General features: G+C 40.8%; 1 protein-coding gene across 2 annotated transcripts in view; it reads left to right on the top strand.

Annotated features, from left to right (window-relative positions):
- Window positions 1-2,838: 2,838 nt before the first annotated feature.
- The window catches only part of SUMF1 (sulfatase modifying factor 1), a 106,140-nt gene continuing 87,932 nt past the window's right edge, over window positions 2,839-21,046 (top strand). The window contains exons 1-3 of one of the 2 annotated variants that reach the window (XM_079934818.1): window positions 2,839-3,120; window positions 11,946-12,119; window positions 15,299-15,373. In XM_079934818.1, the coding sequence (XP_079790944.1) occupies window positions 2,851-3,120; window positions 11,946-12,119; window positions 15,299-15,373 (519 nt within the window). In that variant the 5' untranslated portion in view covers window positions 2,839-2,850. The remainder of the gene's footprint in view (window positions 3,121-11,945; window positions 12,120-15,298; window positions 15,374-21,046) is intronic. The other variant, XM_079934819.1, reaches the window with a different exon arrangement.

Here is a 21,046-nt window from a genome sequence, read left to right as displayed (position 1 = left end):
CTGCTATCAGGGCTCTTTGGACTCCTTGTGTTCAGGGACCTCCAGGCAAGACAAGGAGCCTATAACTTGGCAGGGAAACTGACCCTGATTAGCAGGAAAAGTGTGAGATGTCTTCTCACAACTGTGTAGGGCTTCCCTGGTGACACAATGGTTGAGAGTTCGCCTGCCAATGCAAGGGACACGGGTTCGTGCCCTGGTCTGGGAAGATCCCACATGCCCCGGAGCGGCTAGGTCCGTGAGCCATGGCCACTGAGCCTGCGCGTCCGGAGGCTGTGCTCCGCAACGGAAGAGGCCACAACAGTGAGAGGCCCGCATACCGCAAAAAAACCAACCAAACAAAAAACTATGTAATGACACTGCCTTTCAGTTAGAGTAAAAGCTTACTAGATCCTACATAATCTGGCCCCCTGTTACTTTCTGACCTCCTTTGTTTTCCCTCCCTCCCTTGTTCATTCTACTGCAGTCACACTGGTCTTGCTGTTTAGTGAACACAGAAGTCACTGTCAGGTCTGAGGTCTTTCATCTAGCTTCATTAGATGGAAGGGGCAAGAAGACCAGCAGAAGGAACTTAAGTGGGAGTCAGAGCGTGAGGGAAAGTCTAGATAAATTGCCCTAATTGGTGTAGAGTTGATTGCTGAGCTGTACTTTTAACTCTGATTCCTAGCATGGCCTTCTCACCTATGGATTTCTTATCACTTTTTCCCACTTACTCATTGATTAGTGAGTGACCAATAAGAAATTATTTAATGAATTGAGAGAGAAGGTTGATACTTCCTGGAGAATCAACGAAGTTTCCATCTTTGATAATGATGGCTAATAATAGCAAACATTTTTTTTGAGGTATTGTGAAATGCGAAGACTTTTTCAACGCTATCTCACTTAATCTTCATAAAATCTGTAAGAAGGTGCTATTATTATCCCCGTTTCACATATGAAGAAATAGTGGCTTAGAAAGGTGAATGCTTCTTGTAATTGGCCGGCTTTAAACACAGCTCTTTCTGAGTCTAAAATCTGTATTATTTTCTCAACAATTTGCTTCTCTTTAAGGGAAAGAGGTCATGATTACTGCCATTCATTTTTCCATTAACTCAATAAATACTCACTAAGAGTTTATTAAGTGCCAGGTCTTGGCCTAATTTTGCAGATACAATGGTGAACAAATAGGCAGGATCCTTGCCTTCATGAAGCTTATCGCCTAATAGTGTAGCAGGACCATCAATCAAAGGAATTCAGGGCTCGGTAGGGCAGCAGGCTTGTGCTGAGATTGAACACTTGCAAAGAGACTGACAAAGATTATCTCTGACCTGGAATCTATATTTGTGCACAGCTAACATGTAAAACCTTGGTTAAAGCATTGATCTTTTAGCCTCATCAGTTGTAAAATGGGTATAGTAATAGTAGATTTCTTGCCAAGGGGTTGTGATGTTAAATGAGAAAATGTGTGAAAGCTCTTGGCAAACTGTAAAATAGCAAGTATGGAAGGACTTAAAATTTTTTCACCTGTTTTTTTCATTTGAGATATAGTTGACAGATTAGTTTCAGGTGTACAACAGAATGATTCCCTATTTGTATGTATTGCAAAATGATCACCACGGACTTTCATTTATACTAAAAAAACTTCAAACATAAACTAGAAAGAATAGGACAAAAAACACTGAAAAATCCATAAACCAGCTTTAACAATGACCAACTCATGGCCGATTGTGTTTCATCTCTAGCCATCACCCCATTCACCATATTTTGAGAAGCAACTCCTTGGCAACAGCATGTCTTTTTATCTATCTATCTATCTATCATCTATTTCAATACATATATCTCAAAGGAAGGGATTCTTTTAAAAAACATACCCACAAATACCATTATCACTCTTAAAAAACTAAAAACAAAATTGACAGTAATTCTTAATTTTATCAAATATCATAACTTGATTTAGTGGCCATATTTCTCTGATTATCCTAAAAAATTTGAGATCAGTAGGTTTGAATCACTTTTTAGATAAGATTCATATATACTACAATTGTGTGAGATGTCATATTTAATCTATAGGTCCCCCCTCTTTCTGGTTTTTGTTTTGCCTTTTATTTCCCCCTGAAGAGATTGGGTCTTATGAAACAGTGGTTCTCAAACTTTAGTGTGCATCAGTATGCTTTAGAATCATCTGGAGAACTTGTTAAACTCACAGATTGATGTGTCCTGTCCCCAGACATTCTGAGTATTGAATTTCTAACAAGTTCCCGGGTCATGCTCATGCTGCTGGTCTGGGACGACACTTTGAGAGCCACAGTAGGGATTTCTCTAACTGTATCCCTTGGTGAGGTGTCCTTCAACACGTTCATCTTCCATTTTCCTGTTAAGGGAAGCTTATTGAATTGCCTGCATTACAGCATAATGATTTAAAACTCAGGGTTTGAAGGTATGTGTTAGAGACGCAGTGTGGCTGGGTTTAAATCTCGTCTTTTGACATTTATTTGCCTTGTGACCTTGGGCAGATCACTTAATTGTTCTGTGCACTCAACATTCAGGGTCCTCGTGAGGATTAAATGAGATTTCAAAAAATAAAGTGCTCACCTAGTGTATTGCCTGGCACACAACAAATGCTCAATAAACTCGATTATAATTTTTTCAACCTAAAAATAATAATGGGGCGCACAGGCTGCGGAAGGCCAAGACTTTTTGGGTTTTCTTGTTTTCACGTCAGGAGAGCCAAGGAGGAAGGCTCTAAAGGAGAGGTACCTGGAGAGAGGGGGAAAGAGGGCAACTCTTAGGGACACTGAAGTCAGCCTAGGGCTTGGCCCCTTTAAGGTGGGCGGGGCCACGTGACCCAAAGGGTCACATGGCTAGTGGGAAAACATGGCTGCGCCCGCGCTAGGGCCGGCTGGAGGACGAGGCGCCGGGCTCGGTCTCGTTCTCTCTTTGCCTCTGGTCTTGCTGCTGGGCCGGGCGGCGGGGGGCGAAGAGGTCGGGGCCGAGGCGGGCGCGGCGTCCCTCGCGGGCTCGTGCGGTTGTGGCACTCCCCAGCGGCCCGGGGCCCATGGCAGCTCGGCGGCCGCGCACCGATACTCGCGGGAGGCGAACGCCCCAGGCTCGGTAGCCGGAGAGCGACCGTTCCCGCCCACCAAGGTGCTCTCTTGGTTCCTTAACGACGGGTGGGGGGCGCCGGGTTCCTCGACAGGGTTGGGATGGGTAAGGCCAGGGTTTGGAGGAAGGCAAGTAAAGATTATAATTACATTGCCAAATCGCGCACTTGCAGATCCAGTTTGTTGAGAAGTTCTTCCGCCCTCCGAAACGGGTGGGTCTTGGAGCTCTGCGTAATGCTGAGCATTAGGGAGTTTGGTTTGAGGACAGTTGTCTTTCCTTTTCTTACCTCTTATCTCCTGCTTCCTCGTTCTTGCACCCTGTGTTTTTGATGAGGTTCTCAGAATTTTAAGTCAGATAGATGTGGGTTTAAGTCCTGCGTTCCTCTCATTAATTGCGAAGGAATCAGGACACTGGGTGTCAGTGTCTCTAACCTTGTTGTTTACTTATCAGTAGTCTCTGACAGTAGACTCTGCTTCTTGACGACAAGGACTTGTCTTATTTATTCTGCTATTCCTAGCACTTTAGTACATGGGAAAGACTAAGTAAACAGTAGTTGTTTTATTACTATCGTTTATCTATACCTTGCACAGTGCCTGAATGTTTTATGTGCTAGGATATGTAAATAATAACATTAATAATAACTATTATTTAGTTCTTAGTTAAAGCAAAATATCAGTAACTGTTCCTTAGTTCTTACCATTCCAGGTATTTTGCATATTGGTATGGTTGTGAAAACAACTTAGATCTGCTGACTCCCAAAGTTCTTCTTCTTGAATACTAGTACACCCTTTCCAGCTTTTTCTGTCCAAGTTTTTTTTTTTCCTGTGGGTTAATTCTGACCAATTTTCAGTTCTTAGGTGAGAGGTAACATCCTCCTGCAGGCCTTACCTGACCTCTTTCCTTCCTTCCCCTTCAGTATTTCCATATGCTGCCGCAGTTGTACCTGTTTGCTCTGACATAACCATTACTGAAGATATTTGTCTGTTGGTGTCTCTCCCCAGCTAGGTTGTGAGAGGGAGGGGAGTCAGGACTATAATTTTGTGACTTGGGTATAGAGTGTTAGGAGGTTGGTAGCTGGACTTCTCATTGTTTCTCCATCCTGTATAATTACTGGCCTCTAAAATGTTTCCTGTTGTTCCTCAGAGGATTCCCTGCATTATTAGTGTTTATCCTTTGTGTTGTGGGGAGCCTTGGTTACAGTTGTAGTGTGTGTTGGCCATACTTGATTTTAGTTCCTCTATAACTTGAATGGTAATTGATAATCAGTTTCTCCCTCCTCCTGCAGGGAAAGCCCTCTGGTTATCTGCTTTGTAACTAACAGGGGCGCTGTCTTATTTGCATGTACATTGGTCTGTGTCAAACTTTTGCCGAGAACCTTCTGGCCAGTACTGAACATTCCTCATTTTAAATGCTCCAATGTCCTATTGATTCCAGAATCTGATGTACGTATCATTATAAGATATCCATTTTTCATCCCTTTAGAGTGGGTTCACGTCCGGACTGAGTATTGTGTGGGTCATCTTTGGCCATATCTTGCATTCATTTTATAAAGGGAAAAATATATAATTAATTAACTTATATTTTGTATATGTGCATTTATTTTATGTTTGTCTTCCCTTGCACTCAGTTTCTATAATGTTTGGCAGCATCCCAAGTTATTAGTAAACTAGCAGTTGTTGAGAACACAGCTCACAAGCCTTCAAGGACTCTTAAACTTAATGCTTGAACCTGAAGTAGACTTCTTATCAAGACAAAGGAATTCCTAGGAGGCTGTTCTTTGTCTCTCTGTTTTCCTTGGTTTCAGATGTTTTAGTTCATGTGCAGATGACTTTGGTCTAATTCTGACACTTAGCCATTTATTCTGAATTCAGGAAGTCCAATATTATGTGAGATACATGGTCGTAGTGATAACCTTTTATTTTCTTAATTTTCTTTCTTTTTTTAAATAAAAGGATTATTTTTTTGAGCAGTTTTAGGTTCACAACAAAATTGAGAGGAAGGTAAAGAGATTTCCCATATACCTACTGCCCCAACACAGGCATAGCCTTGCCCATTATCAAGATCCTCCACCACAGTGGTACATTTGTTACAATTGATAAACCTACACCGACATATCATAATCACCCAAAGTCTGTGCAGTTGACCCTTGAAAAACATGTGGGTTAGGGGCACTGGCCCCCTGCGTGGTCAAAAATCCTAGTATAACTTTACAGTTGGCCTTCCATACCTGTGGTTCTGCATTCCAGGATTCAACAAAGTGCAGGTCATGTAGTACTGAAGTATGTATCTATTGAAAAAATCTATGTATAAGTTGACCCTCACAGTTCAAATCCGTGTTGTTCAGGAGTCAACTGTAATTTACATTAGGGTTCACTGTTGGTGTTGAACATTTTATAGGTTTGGATGAATGTACAGCGACATACGTCCATCACTATAGTATCATACAGAATATTTTTATTGCCCTAAGAATCTTCTGTGCTCTGCCTCTTCATCCCTCTCCCTCCTCCCAAGTGGCCACCACTGATCTTTTTACTGTCTCCATAAGTTTTGCCTTTTCTAGAATGTCTTATAGTTGGAATCATATAGTATGTAGGCTCTTCAGATTGGCTTCCTTCACTTAGTAATATTCATTTAAGTTTCCTATGTGTCTTTTCATAGCTTGATAGTTCATTTATTTTTCATGCTGAATAATAATGTATTGTCTGGATGTACCACAGTTTATCCATTCACCTACTGAGAGGCATCTTGCTTGTTTCTGAGTTTTGGCAATTATGAATAAAGCTGCTATAAAAATCTGGGTGCAGGTTTTTTGTGTGGACATAAAATTTTCAACACCTTTGAGTAAATACCAAGGAATGTGATTGCTGGATCATATAGCAAGAGTATGCTTAGTTTTGTAAGAAACCACCAAACTGTCTTCCAAAGCGGCTGTACCGTTGTGCATTCCTACTAGCAAGGCATGAGAATTCCTGTTGCTCCACACCCTTGTCAGCATTTGGTGTTGTCAGTGTTTCAGATTTTGGCCATTCTAAGGTATGTAATGGTATGTTGTTTTAATTTTGCATTTTTTGGTTGACATACTGAGCATCTTTGCCACCTGTATATCTTCTTTGGAAGGTCCTTGGCCCATTTTTAATTGTATTATTTGTTTTCTTATTGTTGAGTTTTAAGAATTGTTTATTTTGGATAACAGTCCTTTATCAGATGTGTCATCAGCAACTATTTTCTCCCAGTCTGTTGCTTGTCTTCTGTCTCTTGACATTGTCTTTTGAAGAGTGGTCTCTGTCTAGATTCTTTTTTTTTTTTTTTGCACGTGGATGTCCAGTTGTACCAGCATTTGTTGAAGAGACTGCCTTAGCTCCATTGTATTGTCTTTGCTCCTTTGTCAAAGATCATTTGATTTTATTTATGGAGGTCTATTTCTGGTCCCTCTCCGCTGTTCCATTAATACGTTTGGGTGTTCTTTAACTAATACATGTCTTGGCTACTGTAGTTTTATAGTAAGTTGCATAGTGTCTTTCCTCCAACTTCGTTTTTCTCATCAATATTGTGTTGGTTCTTCTGGGTCTTTTGCCTCTCCATATAAACTTGAGTATCGTATTGTTCATATTGATCAAATAACTTGCTGGGATTTGGATTGAGGTTGTACTGAATCTATTTTTGTTTTCCGTTTATTTAGTTTAATTCAATAAATACTTATTTGGTACACGTATTATATAAGACTCTGTCCTGTGTTCTGGGCTTATAGAAAAGAAAGACCTATGCCCTACCCTCAAGGCATTGACTTGTTGGTAGACCTCTCTCTGTCTCTCTCTGTCTCTCTCTGTCTGTCTGTCTGTCTCTCTCTCTCTCTCACTCACACACACACACACACACACACACAATCACAATTATATGCAAGCATCATTTTTCTATAGTGACAGTCCTATAGGAGGAGTATGTACAAAGCACTTGGAGAAGAAGAAAGGATTCTTGTTTCCTGGACAAGTCAGGAAGTGCTCAAAGAAAAGACCACATTAGGCTAGGCCTTGGAGGAGACATTTTCAGGAGTTAGGGATGGAAGGGCAGATTGAAGGACATTGCGAGAAGGAGAATAGCATGGGTACAAATGAAGCATTGTACAAGTGCATGGTGTGTTCCGGGATATGTAAGTAGTTTAAGGTTTCTGGGGGTGACATTTTCACCCTTTTTAATGTAACACTTTTTAGGTGTGAGTCTTTATTAAAAAATATTTTAATCGATTTAATGAACACTTGCCAAGTGCTATTTACAGAGAAGTAAATAGCACTGGGCTTTACCCTCAAGGAATTTAGGTTTCACCAGAAAGTTATGGCAGTAAGAATTGTCTGGGAAACAATATAGATATTTTCAAATTTTACTTAACTTCCCTCTGGTTAAAAACTATACAATGCTCCTTGAGAAAACTATTCTAACAATGTTCTGTACAGCTTATTATTTTATAAAAAGGTATCAAAATGTTTTAATCTCCATGTATCTTTTAAAAGAGTTGTTTGAAAAGGCATTGAAGATCATGAGACAATAAAATTGTACGTGGTATCTCTGTATATGTGGGTAAAGTCAGTCAGTTTCCTGTCTGAGGATGGTTTGATCGGGTAATGCTTACCCAGGTGTCAAGACACGATTGAATACCATCTCTTCTATGACCCCTTTCCTCCAGGAAGAAGTGGTGTTTCTATCCTCTAAATTTTCATAGCATTTTGTCAATGTCTGATGGAAACTTGTATATTTTCTGTAAAGTAGTGTTATTTGTGTAATTGTCTGATATCTCTTTCTACACGGGAAGCAATTTTTTAGACCTGTTTTAATGTCTGTATCCTCCAAGCGCTTTACACATTTAGGCATCGTGTAACAATTTCTGGAATGATCTTTTACCTTTTTTTGTTGGTTACAATATTGAGAAACTGCCAGGGGAATTAAGGGTATGAGTTACTTTTTAAAGAAACCTTTGGAAAGCAGTCTTTTTGCTGTATCTTATCCTCCCCAGGATCCTGTGAGATATTATCCCCTACTTTACAGATGTGACAACTGAGGCTGAATAGAATCATGAAATCCCCGGGCTTGAAGGAACTTTAATGCCATTTCATCTATGATTAGTGTCAGTAGAGTGACAGGATGATATAGGTAGGTAAGCCCTGCATAGATAGATAAGACAGCAGCTTGTGGGCAGATCCAGGGAGCTTGCATCTCTTGTTATTCACCCAGTTTTCTGCGGAGCCTTTACCTTTTTACTTAGGTTTGAGGAGAGGAAAGAAGGAAAAAGGAGAAGTGCTACACAAAAGAGTTGCCTGTAAACTTATTTCATTTTTGTGTGTAAAACAAAAGTCCCACAGAAGCAAGTGAAAGAAGAGATTCTTAAAACTAGCTTAGTAGGCTGATAAAGAAGTGTGGGTAGGGACGTTTATGGGCTCTCATGGCTGGGCAGTTCACGTGCAGATATGGTCCCAGACACAGCTGGATGCAGGGCCTCAGGCAGCATCTCCAGATCTCTCTTTTTGGCTCTCTCGGCAGTTCCTCTTTCTTCTATGTTGGCTTCATTTTTAGGTAGTATTCCTTCTAATGATCAAAGAGCTGGAAGAGAAAGAGTTTTCTTTCCCTCATAGCTCCAGCAAAAGTTCTGAGATTAACTTTGATTGGGTCGTGGGCCTATCCCTGATTACATCTCTGTGGTCAAAAGAATGTGGTAATTGGCTAGGCCTGAGTCATGGGGCAGGGGCGGGGTGTGTGTGTGGCGGGGGGGAGTGGGGGGCATGCAGCAGTGTCATCCAGCTCCACCTGAGACATGTACTTAGTTGAAGAAGTGGTTTTCAAAGAGATGTCACTTGCTCTTACAAGAACAGGAGGGAATGGGTGCCAGGTGGGCAAAAATCATAGATGTCCACTGCACCTGGCCAGAGTGTGTAGCTCAGATATGGTCCTAGTGATAAGAGAGTTGCTTTGACTCACCTGTCCTTTTGGCTTGCTTGGCAGTGGCAGAAACTGATGTGCCAGAAGGGGTTTTAACTTACCTCCAAGGACGAATGGATTGTTTGAATCTGGACCTTCATGAAGGTCCACACTGATCAAAACGGTTCTTTGTATTTGGTTTAGGAGTGTGAGACCTGATGCTCTGAATTTCACTAGAACGACATTCTACATTTGTAGGACAGAGACTTCATCAGTGAAAATTGGGAATTATGATACAGTCAGAGCCATGCAGGCTATTTTTATCTATAGCCTCCAGAATGGAAACTTGGCTTATTCATTGCTGGCTATCTCTGATGGTTAATGAAAGAAAAAAAATTAGGCCTGGAGTCCACAGTGGAAGTTGTGATTGTATTAGCATTGTTGGTGCTCACCTTGAGGGAGAGTGGGATGAAAAACTGAGATAATTGTAAAACTTCATTGGGAACAATGGGCATAGTTTCCTATAGGCCTTGTGTTTGCACCTTGGGATGAACAGCCGTTCTGAGAAAAGGACCTACTTGTCTGCTGCTGGAAAGCTTTTTTTTTTTCTTAAAGTCCTTTAGGAAATATGAAACCTTTTATTAGATCATTTTAATAATCATTTTAAGCTTTCGTCTGCAGGCTTCTATTTTTCTTCTTCTTTGCAGAGCTGCTTGAAATTCTGACTTCTCATCTCGATTGAGGAATCTTGTGTCCCAGATGCTTGGAGAATAATGAGAATAATGTGGGAACCTAGTTCAGTCTTCGAGCAGAGTCTCTTAAACAGGTTTCACTGTGATGCAGGCATGCTATCCATGTCTGGGATGGTGTTATAAAAGAAAGAGAATTTTTATAATTAGGAATAATTCAACTGATACATTTTTCATTGTATCCGTGATGTCACTCTTTCAGTCAACGAAGTTTCTTCATCCATCCATCCCCCCCACTCCCTTCCTTCCTTCCTTACTTCCTTCTTTCCTTACTTGCCGTGCACCGTACTAGGAGCTGGGGACATAGAAGTGAAAACTTTATTTCTGGTCCCCAAGGAGCCTGGGATCTAGGGCAGGTAAAAACAAGCCATTAAAGTATGTACAGTGTGTGTCGGTTGTTTAGAGAGGTGTTTATCAGAGGATTCCAAATGAGGGGGATATGCCCAGCCAGCAGAGGGAAATGTAGGCAGGAAAGGCCTTCTGTAGGAGGTGATCGTTGAGCATTGATGTTATTCACAAGAGATGAAGTGCAGGTGGAGTACAGGGTGAGAGAGGTGGGGAGAGATTAGGCTCTGATGCTGAGATATTTAACCCTCAAAGGTGCTGGGGATCCCTGAAGAATTTAAGTAGGAAAGAGGTATAATCAGATTGACACTTTATTGTTTGTTATTTTGAATAGAGTACATGGTTTTAAAATTACAAAAAAAATTCTGTAGAAGGGTGTATAGTGAAAAATTTTCCACTTTCGTAATAACCTTCCCCTCAGACAACCACTGCATGAGTTTCTTGAATACCTTCCCAGAGCCGTGTTCTGCAAATGTAAGCAAATACAAAAAAATATGTGAATCTATGTTCTCCTGCCCACCTCCTTTTCATGCAAATGATAACACACCATGCTTTCTAGGGTGCACCTTGCTTTGTTCACTTTGCTTTTCATCGTGGTGAGATCTCTCCATATCAATATATTAAAAGTGTCTTTTTATTCCTGGTGTTTTCCTTCTTTTCCTTTTCTTATGGCTGCCTAATTTTCCATTTTCTGGGTGGCCCACAATTTAGTTAATCATTCCAATATTGAAAAATATTTAGGTTGTTTCCAGTCTTTTTCTGTTCCAAGCAGAGCCTCAGTAAGTTGTGTGGGATACAGAAGACAGATATTTTGAAAAGTTCAGTAGGGGCTTAAATACTTGTATGAATGATTGAAAGGAAGGTTGATGGCTTAGAGAGGAGCCGGGAGAAATGTGAAGGGATGAGACTGGAGGCAAGGAGACAATTGTGAGGCTACAGCATTAATCGAGGAAAAGAAAAGGGGAGAGGACAGAGGGATATATATTTAGGATACCCAGTAAAACTGGATGACTGCTGTAATGTTGGATTTCCCAAGTGATGCTGAGGATGGACCTGTGTTTCTTAACTGAAAATTTTCGGTGTGATCCTCAGATCTTATGTTTAGTGCTAGGAAAACATGTGAACAAAGCAGCCTCGGTTGCTACCCTCTTGGTGTTTAGAGGTTATGTGAAACAGTAGATAGGAACAATTAGAGTTTTAATAAGGTATTAAATAAGGACAAGACATGGTCCTCTAGTAAACCTTTTAGATTTTCCATTTCAATGATTTGTCTTTTCCATTATCATTGGGAACCTAGATTCACTCAGTGGGTTTTTTAATATATTATATATGGGGACTTCCCTGGTGGTCCAGTGGTTAAGACTGCGCTTCCACTGCAGGGGGCGCGGGTTGCCCTGGTCGGGGAACTAAGATCCCACATGCCATGTGGCCAAAAAAAAAAAAAAAAGTTAAAAAAAAATATTGTATTTGGCATTTTTATATTTGCTTTTAAAAATAATTTAAAAGAAATATGGACATAATAAAGGACAAAAATGCACAAATGTATAAAGAAGTGGAATATTCTCCCTGCCTCTGCACTGCAGCCATTAGCAGCTTGGTGACTGTTGCTCCAGACCTGTTTCCATGGCGTGTGCAGATGTGTATTATGTAGTGTTTTTCCTAAAGAAATCACTACCCTAAAGAATTTTCACTTCTTTTTGTGACTAATCATTCATTGGAGTACGCCATGATTTTACTTACTTCACAGTGGCTTTTGTGGCGGAGGTTGGCTCGCTGTTGGGTGCTTACTGTGTGCTGGCGCTCTACACTTGACCCAGGTTCACTCTGGCGGTGACGGCCTGACTTCCCGTGTTTCCCCTTTTGCTGCAGATGGTCCCCATCCCTGCCGGAGTATTTACAATGGGCACAGATGATCCTCAGATAAAGCAGGATGGGGAAGCACCTGCGAGGAGAGTTGCTATTGATGCCTTTTACATGGATGCCTATGAAGTCAGTAATGCTGAATTTGAGAAGTTTGTGAACTCAACTGGCTATTTGACAGAGGTAATGGGGTTGGAATGGGGAGGAAGAACTTTATCAGTTGACCGCTTTTTCCTATGTGCCCAGTGCTTTGACAGGCATTTTCTGTATATTTCATGTAATTTTTGTTCTCATAGCAACCCAGTGAGGCAGCTTAGTTTTCAGGTGGCAAACTGGGAATTAGCAAAGTGATTTGCCCCGAGTCCCACAGCTGGTTAGTGGCGGAGCTGGGATTCAGGCCTGGCCAGTGTGACCCCAGGAGCTGTCTTCTTAACCGTTATGCTCTAGTGTGTCAGTGCTTTAATCTTCCAAAGAGCGTCACTGTCCTCTCAGGCTTTTTGAGATGATAGCATGTAAAGTAAGGCCACTTCTCCCTCTCAAAACTTTATAGTTTGGGTGTTCCAGAAGCATTGCATAATTCAGAAGTAATAGATGCAGAAGTGCAGCTTTTCATTTTTGTGGTTTTATTCCAGTGCCTGACGACTCATAAGCTTTCCTTTGGCAGTTCCAGGCTTTATCCTGTGGTCACTGAATCACAGAGCAAGGTTCTGCAAGTGGATGTTTGTCCTAAACGGGAATAGGAAGAGAGAGGCTTTCTAGTTTATGAAAGTTTCTGTGAGTGTCTAAAATATCCTTGTTATGTAGGTTTCCCATTTTTTTCTTACCAAAGGACTCTACCCTACCCTTGCCTTCAGTTTGTGGAGTCCCTGTCCTTGTTTTTGTTTTTTTCCAGGCCAGAACATCTTCCTTTCTTTAAAAAAAAAATTTCAGAGCGAATGCTGAAAGCAAAACAGCATCCAAATTTGATTTTGCATTTCTTTGGAATTTCTTAAAATATACAAAGTAGTTGTCTTTTTGTACCTATTTGTAGTAAGAAGTTGCTGTTCCTTTTGTTTCATGAGGATACTCTCAGGTCAGGTTCCTCAGTAGTCTGATGAAGTTAGAAGTGGGCTTCTAAGGCAAGAAGCTTCCCTTAGACTAGGGTTCCCATCAAGACTAGATAGACTAAGCAGAGTTTAGGGCATCTAGGAGCATGGATGGGGAAATACTGCATCTGGATTTCTATTACCCTCTAACTGAAGTTCAGCATTTCCTTCAGTTAGGAATAGACAACATACCACAGTAGTGGCAGCAGTGCCTATGACTTTATCACCAATAGAAATCACAGACAATTTGTATCCCATTATTGTTGTTGCAGAGATCATAAAATATTGTTTGTATTCATCCTCACTTTAGAAATGATAATTATGAGGCCTGCCACTAGATCTTATTTAATGTATTATTTATACATATTTATATTTAATGTATAGATATATATAACATATATGTATATGTTACTATAGCACAAATTTGTTTTACTAATATTTCGATATAACTAGTTTTCTTTGTAATTGTATTGATTTTATTTTATACACTTAAACATTTCATTCTGAGAAGGAGATCCTTAAGCTTCACCATACTGCCAAAGGGGTCCAGGGCACAAAAAGGGTTAAAACCCCTGCTTTGGATAAAATACTTCATATTATTATGGCATTCATGTTTCTTTTCTTCCATTTCTCCAACTTCATTTTATATCACATTTCCCTTGCTCACCATGTTCTAGCCCTGCTGTTCTTGTTTCTATTCCTTGCAGACTTGACACTCGTTCCCATCTTGGGGGTGCAGCCCATACTTTCCCCCTGCTTGGAATTTCCTGACCCCGTTGCCTGTCCCCCTTTTGCATGGCTGGCTCCTTCTCATTCTCGAGTCATCTCAGCTTAAATATCCCTCTCAGGGAGGCTTCCTCTGCCCACCCTATCAAAAGGAGGCTTCTCTCTATACTCTCTGCCTTACAGGGTCAAGTAAAGTTGTAATTATATTCTTCCTTTCTTTGTTTGACTTGACTTTTGTTTGTGACCACATATGTGAGTGCTTTCAGGACAGAGACCATGCCTCTGTAATATTGACCTTGTATCTCTGTCATTTAGCCCAAAGCCAGGCTTCTGATAGGTGTTTGGTACATGTTGTTGAGTGAAGGAATGGTCTGGGTTCTCAGGCATGGTGATGCTACAAGGGAATGCAGAAATAAGAGCTGGGGTGGAGAAAAGATGATGAGCTCTAATCAGCAAAAGGAGTTTGAGGTGCTCATAAAGCTGGAAATACAGGGATCTAGTAGGCCGTTAATATCATGTGGTGAGGAGAGGAGAGGACTGGAGGTGGAGATACGAACATCATTTGAAATGCCGGTGGTGGTTAAAATCATGGGATTTCAAGAGTTTGTCCAGCAGCAGGTCGGTGTATCTCATCGTGTGATCTCTTAGACCACCTGTGTTAGAATCACCAGCTTATCTGTTCACATGGGCAGGTTCCTTGGCCTCACCCCAGACCTACAGAATCAGAACCTCTGGGCTTGGGGAGCAGTGCTGTGTAGCTATAACAAGCTGGCCAGGTGATCTCAACTGCACAAAGCCTGAGGGCCACTGGTGTAGAGTAAGAAGAGCAGAGAGCCAGGGCAGACTGCTGGGGAGGAACAGTGTCTTAGGGGCAAGAAGAAGTGCCCATGTATTTCAGGAGATGAGAAGGAGTCTGAAATGGAGGAAGAAAACTAGAAGAGTAGAATCATGGAGACCAAGAGACTACATTGGGTGTTTCCAGAACTGGGGTCATATGCAACAAAGAAAACCAGGTAGATATGGACTTGAGACAGTAATGGTAAATAAAAATGATTAAAATACAGATTTCCATCTGGTGTTTGAATTGGCCACTTGAGATGTATAAGCACAGTGGACACCTCAGTGGAGTGTGTCAGAATATCAACAAACAGTGCCATTTACTTCTTTTAGCTAGGTTCCAGGAGCAGAACAAAGGACAAAGGTTGATTATGTAATCTGACATGTAAAGAATCCTGTTATTTTCCAAAGTCATTTGTAATACTTGGGGAGATGTGTTTCCATCAACAGAAACAATCACAGTCTCAGTAGCTAATCTCTTCCAGTCTGCATTCTTATCAGCTAAATGAGCCTTAAATAAAAATGGTCTCTCTATGTGACAGTAACCTGTTTTAACAGGAAGCCACATGCTTTTAGGTCATTTGGGAGGTTAGAAGACAAATCTAAGTTCATTGGGACAAGAAGAACCCCTTTAGTAGCGTACAGAGAAAATGGCACATGTGAAATATGTTACTACAACCTTTTCTGGATTTTTATTTCCTTCCTTTCCTTTAGGCTGAGAAGTTTGGTGACTCCTTTGTCTTTGAAGGCATGTTGAGTGAGCAAGTGAAGTCTGATATCCAACAGGCAGTAAGTAATGTTTAAACAGGCTCTCATATTTCTCTATTGCTCATTGGAAAGGGCTTGGGTGAAAAATCCAAACTACCAGCCCCGCCACCCCCCCCCCCAAAAAAAATAAACGCCTCACCATTTTCCTGCTATAGATTTGCCCGTAGAACAGGCCTATGGGACCAGGGCACCTTATCTTGAGGAAAATGGCACAAACCTGGGACAGTATCTGAAGTGTTAGGTCTGACGTGAGCTTCTGTCTTGTGCACCTGAGTATAAGTGGAGCTCAGCTGGGCTTTAGACACTTCTGGGTTTCTTTTGCTCATAGCCATTTCTAGAATGGAGGGTTAAATGTGCATGTTTTTTACTTCTATTCTTAAAGTCTTGGTCTCATCAGGTTCTGGTATGGAGAGAGAGCTTCCTATTTAAACATTCCTGAATTCACTTGATCAGAGTAGTAGTTATGAAAGGGGCCCTTTGCTGTGGATGTACACAGGAAATTGAGCCCAGGACCTGGTCCTTACCATCCAGGGTGTACCTTCTCTCATAAAGGGATCCAGGGAAATCATGGAGACTGCACTAGGTCTCCATAAGCCCCTGTGTGGTGAGTGGAACTTGGGATTTCTGTTCCAGACATTTTAGTAGGCTTGTGTATATTTGAGAATTTGTCTACTCACATGTCTCATGAGAAAGCAAAATATACAAGGAAAGGAGTGTGGGTAAGCTGGGAAGCTGAGGGTTCACAAAACAAGGATGGCTGAGGACACAGAAGAAGCAGGAGGTGGGAAGAGAGGAAAGGAAATGGGGTCAGCTGACCCAAGGGAGACTGATTAAGATACAGACATCGAAGGCAGGAATTCAGCACTAATCTTCCTTTGTTATACAAGTTCCCTTTCAGCTCCTGCCTGAATCTCATCTTTATGTGTTGGGGTCGCTATTCTCTGGTGAGCAGCAGTGCCAGAAAAATTAAACATTCCTGGCTCGGGTTTGCTTTCTCTTCAAACTTGTAGCAAAACTTGGGGGGGGGGAAGATGAGGTAGAAGCAGATTTGCTCTCAAGTCGTTTATAGGAGAATCAAGCCACTTTTATGTATGTATTTTAGAAAAATGTTTTAAAAACATGACTGAATTCCATCTGAATTTCAGAGCTTTCTTTGCTTGCTACAAGTTTATGTTATAAGTCTATTATATAACCTGATTACCCCCCCCGCCGTTTTTTTAAAAGGGCTTTGACAAAGGTCAGATTTGCTTAGTGCTGATGAGCCAGTAGCTCAGGATGTGGTGCCTTGTTTTATGATGGGGAGTTCAGCTGGGGGAGGGCCTTTGCACTTATTTTTGTAATTTGTGCTTTCCGATACAAGGCCTCCTGTCACTTGAGAACCTCTGAGCACATTAGGCATAAAGGCAGAGGCAGAGGATTACTGGGCTCTGACGGTGCCCTCTTAAGTCCATAGTGAAGTGTGTGTGCTGGTAACTAGGATGAAGATAAGCAGCTCTTACCGGGTCGTAGTGTTGGTCTCTTGCTTAAATGCTCATAATGGAAAAGCAGACCTTTTAAGCATGTTTAGAAAGGGTTGGAACAAGTGAAATGAATCTGTTGGTGATCCGAGAGAGCTAAGTTTTTGTTTTTAGGTCTTGGCCCACCCTAATGCACCAGACCTGTTTTTAACCCAGTGTTTCCAGAAGTGTACGATAGGAGATGGTCCATGAGGTGACTTGAAGTGAAGCAGGTGACTTAAGCTGGTACATGGCCAAACGTAAGAGAATCCTGAATCACATTGTCTCAGGGCTCTTTCAAGGCCTGATTAAGTTGAGAAGAAAGTCTCATTTGAGCGCTGGCATGTCACTAACACTCAGCGGCACTTGTTAATCTCCTTTCTAACACAGAAAATAGGCCTCAGAACCTTCCTCAGGCTTCAGTGGCTGGCTGGAATTTAATAATACGGTTTATGTTTGTGTACATTTTATTTACTTCTAAAATTTTTGTTGGAGTATGGTTGCCTTACAATGTTGTGTTAGTTTCTGCTGTACAGCCAAGTGAATCAGCTACACGTATACATATATCGCCTCTTTTTTGGATTTCCTTCCTATTTAGATCTCCAGACAGCATTGAGTAGAGCTCCCTGTGCTATACCGTAGGTTATCATTAGCTATCTATTTTATACATAGTAGTGTATATATGTCAATCCCAATCTCCCAATTCATCCCACCCTCCCTTTCCCCCCTTGGTGTCCATATGTTTGTTGCCTACATCCGTGTCTCTATTTCTGTTTTGCAAATAGGTTCATCTGTATGTACATTTTAAATGTGATTATTTTATAAGATTGGTTACTTTCACATAGTTGTTTTACATGTTTACTATCGTATAATTATTTTAAATGTTTCATATAATTATTTAAAATAAATGTCATTATTTTAAATGTCATAAATGTTCTCTTATGATAGGTAACACTAGTGATATAACTTTTCCTTATTAGAAAAAGCCTTTTTATTGTAAAAGAAAAGTCAAATACAGAACATCAGGCAAAGCAAATGTGTAGCTTTACTGTGTTATTTTTAAACAAACATGATCGTAACCTTCCCTTAAGTCAAGAATTAGGATTTTGCTCCCTGCCCCAGCGATCCCATCCACGAGCCACATTCTTATCATCACCCCCTCTGTCCCTGAAGTAACCACTGTCTTGCTTTTTAAAGTAGATGCTTCCCTGCCTTTCTTTATAGTAATATTGCGAGGTGTGCCTCTCAAGACTACCAATGTTTATTCTTGTCTATTTAAAGGAAATTTGTGTCTTTTAAGACTCTTTTAATCAATGGATTTCCCTTCCATTACTCTGCTCCTCCCCAGCCCCTGGCCCTTGCCCCCCTTTTTTTCCCTAACAATTTATCTGTGGAAGAATCCAGGTTGTTTTAGCGGTAGGCTTTCCCACAGTCTGAATTTTGCTGCCTGCACTGTCCCAGTACAGCTCACCTTTCCTCTCTGTCCTGCAAGTTGGTAGCTGGATCGCCAGGCCTGATCAGACTCATGTTTGGACCCTGTGGCAAGACCTCAGATAGTGACGTGTTCTTTCACTACGAGGCACCTAATGTCTTCTTCTTCCTCTTTTTGTGATGTTACCTGCTGTTAGTGCTCAGTGCCTAGACCCATTAATTCACTGGGAGTGGGAAGATTCTGATAATCTAATAGGTTTTTTTTCATTTATTAATTGAGATACTTTTATAAAGAGCTGATTGCCTCGTCTGCTCTTTTCTTTTTTTTTTTTAAGTGACCAATTAGGTTTCTTTTTTAAAAAATTAAACATTTAAAGAATATTGTAAATTACATGCAGTTGTAAGAAATAATACAGAGATCCTGTGTACCTTCCCCCCAGTTTCCTTCAATGATAACATCTTGTATAACTATAGTACAGCTTTACAACCAGGAAACTGACAATTGACACAACCCACTTACCTTTGTCTGGTTTTAGCAGTTTTATATGTATTCATTTGTATGTGTGTATTTAGTTGTATGCAGTTTTATCACAAATGTAGATTTGTATAATCACCGGATTAAAAAATTATCTTCATGAACCTATGGATTTAAAAATATTTTGCGGGTTTTGTTCACTTGGAATCATGATACCTTTTGAATGTCAAATTTTCCTATTTTGGGGTATTGAGTGCCTCTTTAAGTTCTTGTGAGTTCTTTTTTTCTTCTCTTTTTAAAACAGCTTTATTGAGATATTTATTATCCCACAGAATTCACCATTTAAGTGCACAATTTATTCAGCTTTTTCTGGTGCATTTATAGAGTCGTGCAGCCGTCACCACCATCCCAGTGCAAAACATATCCACCAGCCCAAAAGGAACCATGTGCCCATTTGCAGTCCCTCCTCATTCCCACCCCGAGCCTTAAGCAACTGTCCTGAGTCCTTTTGGAGTAACCCTAGTCGTCAGTGCTTCCTTGCTTTCTGTAATGACCCCCTGGCCTGGAATCAGCCATTTATTTAAGAAACACTAGCACCTTTTAGTAGAAAATAGTATTCCAGGACCCTGTCTAGGTTCTAGGTGTGCTCACTGCCTAAGGTTGGTCATTGTTTCTAGGCCTCTTCAGTGGGCAGAGCTATGATAAAATGCTCTATGAGTTCATACCGATGTTTCTAGGTTAGGGTTTATAACTTAGCCGGTTTTTGTATTACCTGTATCTTCTTCCTTCCACATCAAGAATCCTGGTTCTCAAGGACACAGGGGATGATAGAATCAGAATAACCTATAATTACTCATTTATTTTATCCCAGCTCTTATACATGGCAGTCTCAAAATAACAAGACTAATGCTACCATCACCAATGGAATTACTGAGACCAGGTCAAAAAAAAAAAAATAGCTTTTACATTTGCATTTCCTGTTTCTCTCCCAGTTTTAAAATTGTTGTACTATTTCTGTATTATCAGAGCATGTGTCCATTACATAGAGTACTCACTTCCACAAGTAACTATATGTTTAATGCTTTCTATGTTCAATGTCTCTCTAGTCATTTGGATTAATGAAGCTTTTTCTCTTCTAGATTCTTAAGGAAATGGTCTTGGGGACAGTATTGCCTAGTTTTTGCATATTGTTGACAGTTTGTTATTGCCCGTTAGACTTTGAAGTCAATTTTGCTGGATGTGAAATCTGGTTCACTTTTGTTTTTCTTGAGTATCTTATATATGTTATTTTGTTTTCTCTTGGAATAGGCATTACTGTTGAAAGACTGATGATAGTCAAATTTTCTTTCCCTTGAAAGCTACTTGTTGTTTCTGCCTAGATACCCAAGGATTTTTTTTTTCTTTTTCTTTAGTATCTAGTGATTTTACCAGAATATATCTTGGTGTTTCTTTGTGGGTCAGTATTCTCAGGTATGGGGTGTGTTCTTTTAATATGTAGCTTCAAAAATTTTTTTTCTAATTTCAGGAAATTTTTCTTCAAGTTTTTGCTATTTTTTTCTGTGCCCTTACTTTTTTTTTCTTCTTTAGGAATTCTTAATATATCTGTTTGTAGGATTCATTTTCAGTGTTTATCACTTTTGAATATTTCTATCTCTTTTTTTTAAATTAAATTCTTCCTTTTCATCTTCTTTCTCTCTTAAGTATTCTTGTATTCATTTCTGAACTGACTTTTTCTTTTGTTTTAGTTGTTTCTTGAGTTCTCTACCTCATCTGAGTTTGCTGATTCTGATTTATTCTCATGAATCATTTTCTTAATTCCGCTGACCTCATTTTTTTTTTTTTTTTTTTGCGGTACGCGGGCCTCTCACCGCTGTGGCCTCTCCCGCCGCGGAGCACAGGCTCTGGACGCTCAGGCCCAGCGGCCACGGCCCACGGGCCCAGCCACTCCGCGGCATGTGGGATCCTCCCGGACCGGGGCACGAACCCGCGTTCCCTGCATCGGCAGGCGGACCCTCAACCACTGCGCCACCAGGAAAGCCCCCTGACCTCATGTTGAAATGGCCAGCTGCAGGCTTATTTTGAGCATGACTTAACCTTTAGAAGGAGGCGTGGCCCAGGGTAGCTTCTGTAACTTCACAGAACTCTTTCTTCAGTTGTACTCATGTAGGCTTCAAAAATATGGCCTCCTGGGACTTCCCTGGTCGTCCAGTGGTTAAGACTCCGTGCTTCCACTGCAGGGGGCACAAGTTCGATCCCTGGTTGGGGAACTAAGATCCCACATGCCCTGCGTCC

Source organism: Stenella coeruleoalba (genome assembly GCF_951394435.1).
Source record: "Stenella coeruleoalba genome assembly, chromosome: 10".
NCBI lineage: Eukaryota > Metazoa > Chordata > Mammalia > Artiodactyla > Delphinidae > Stenella > Stenella coeruleoalba.
This window is presented reverse-complemented; position numbering and strand designations above follow the sequence as displayed.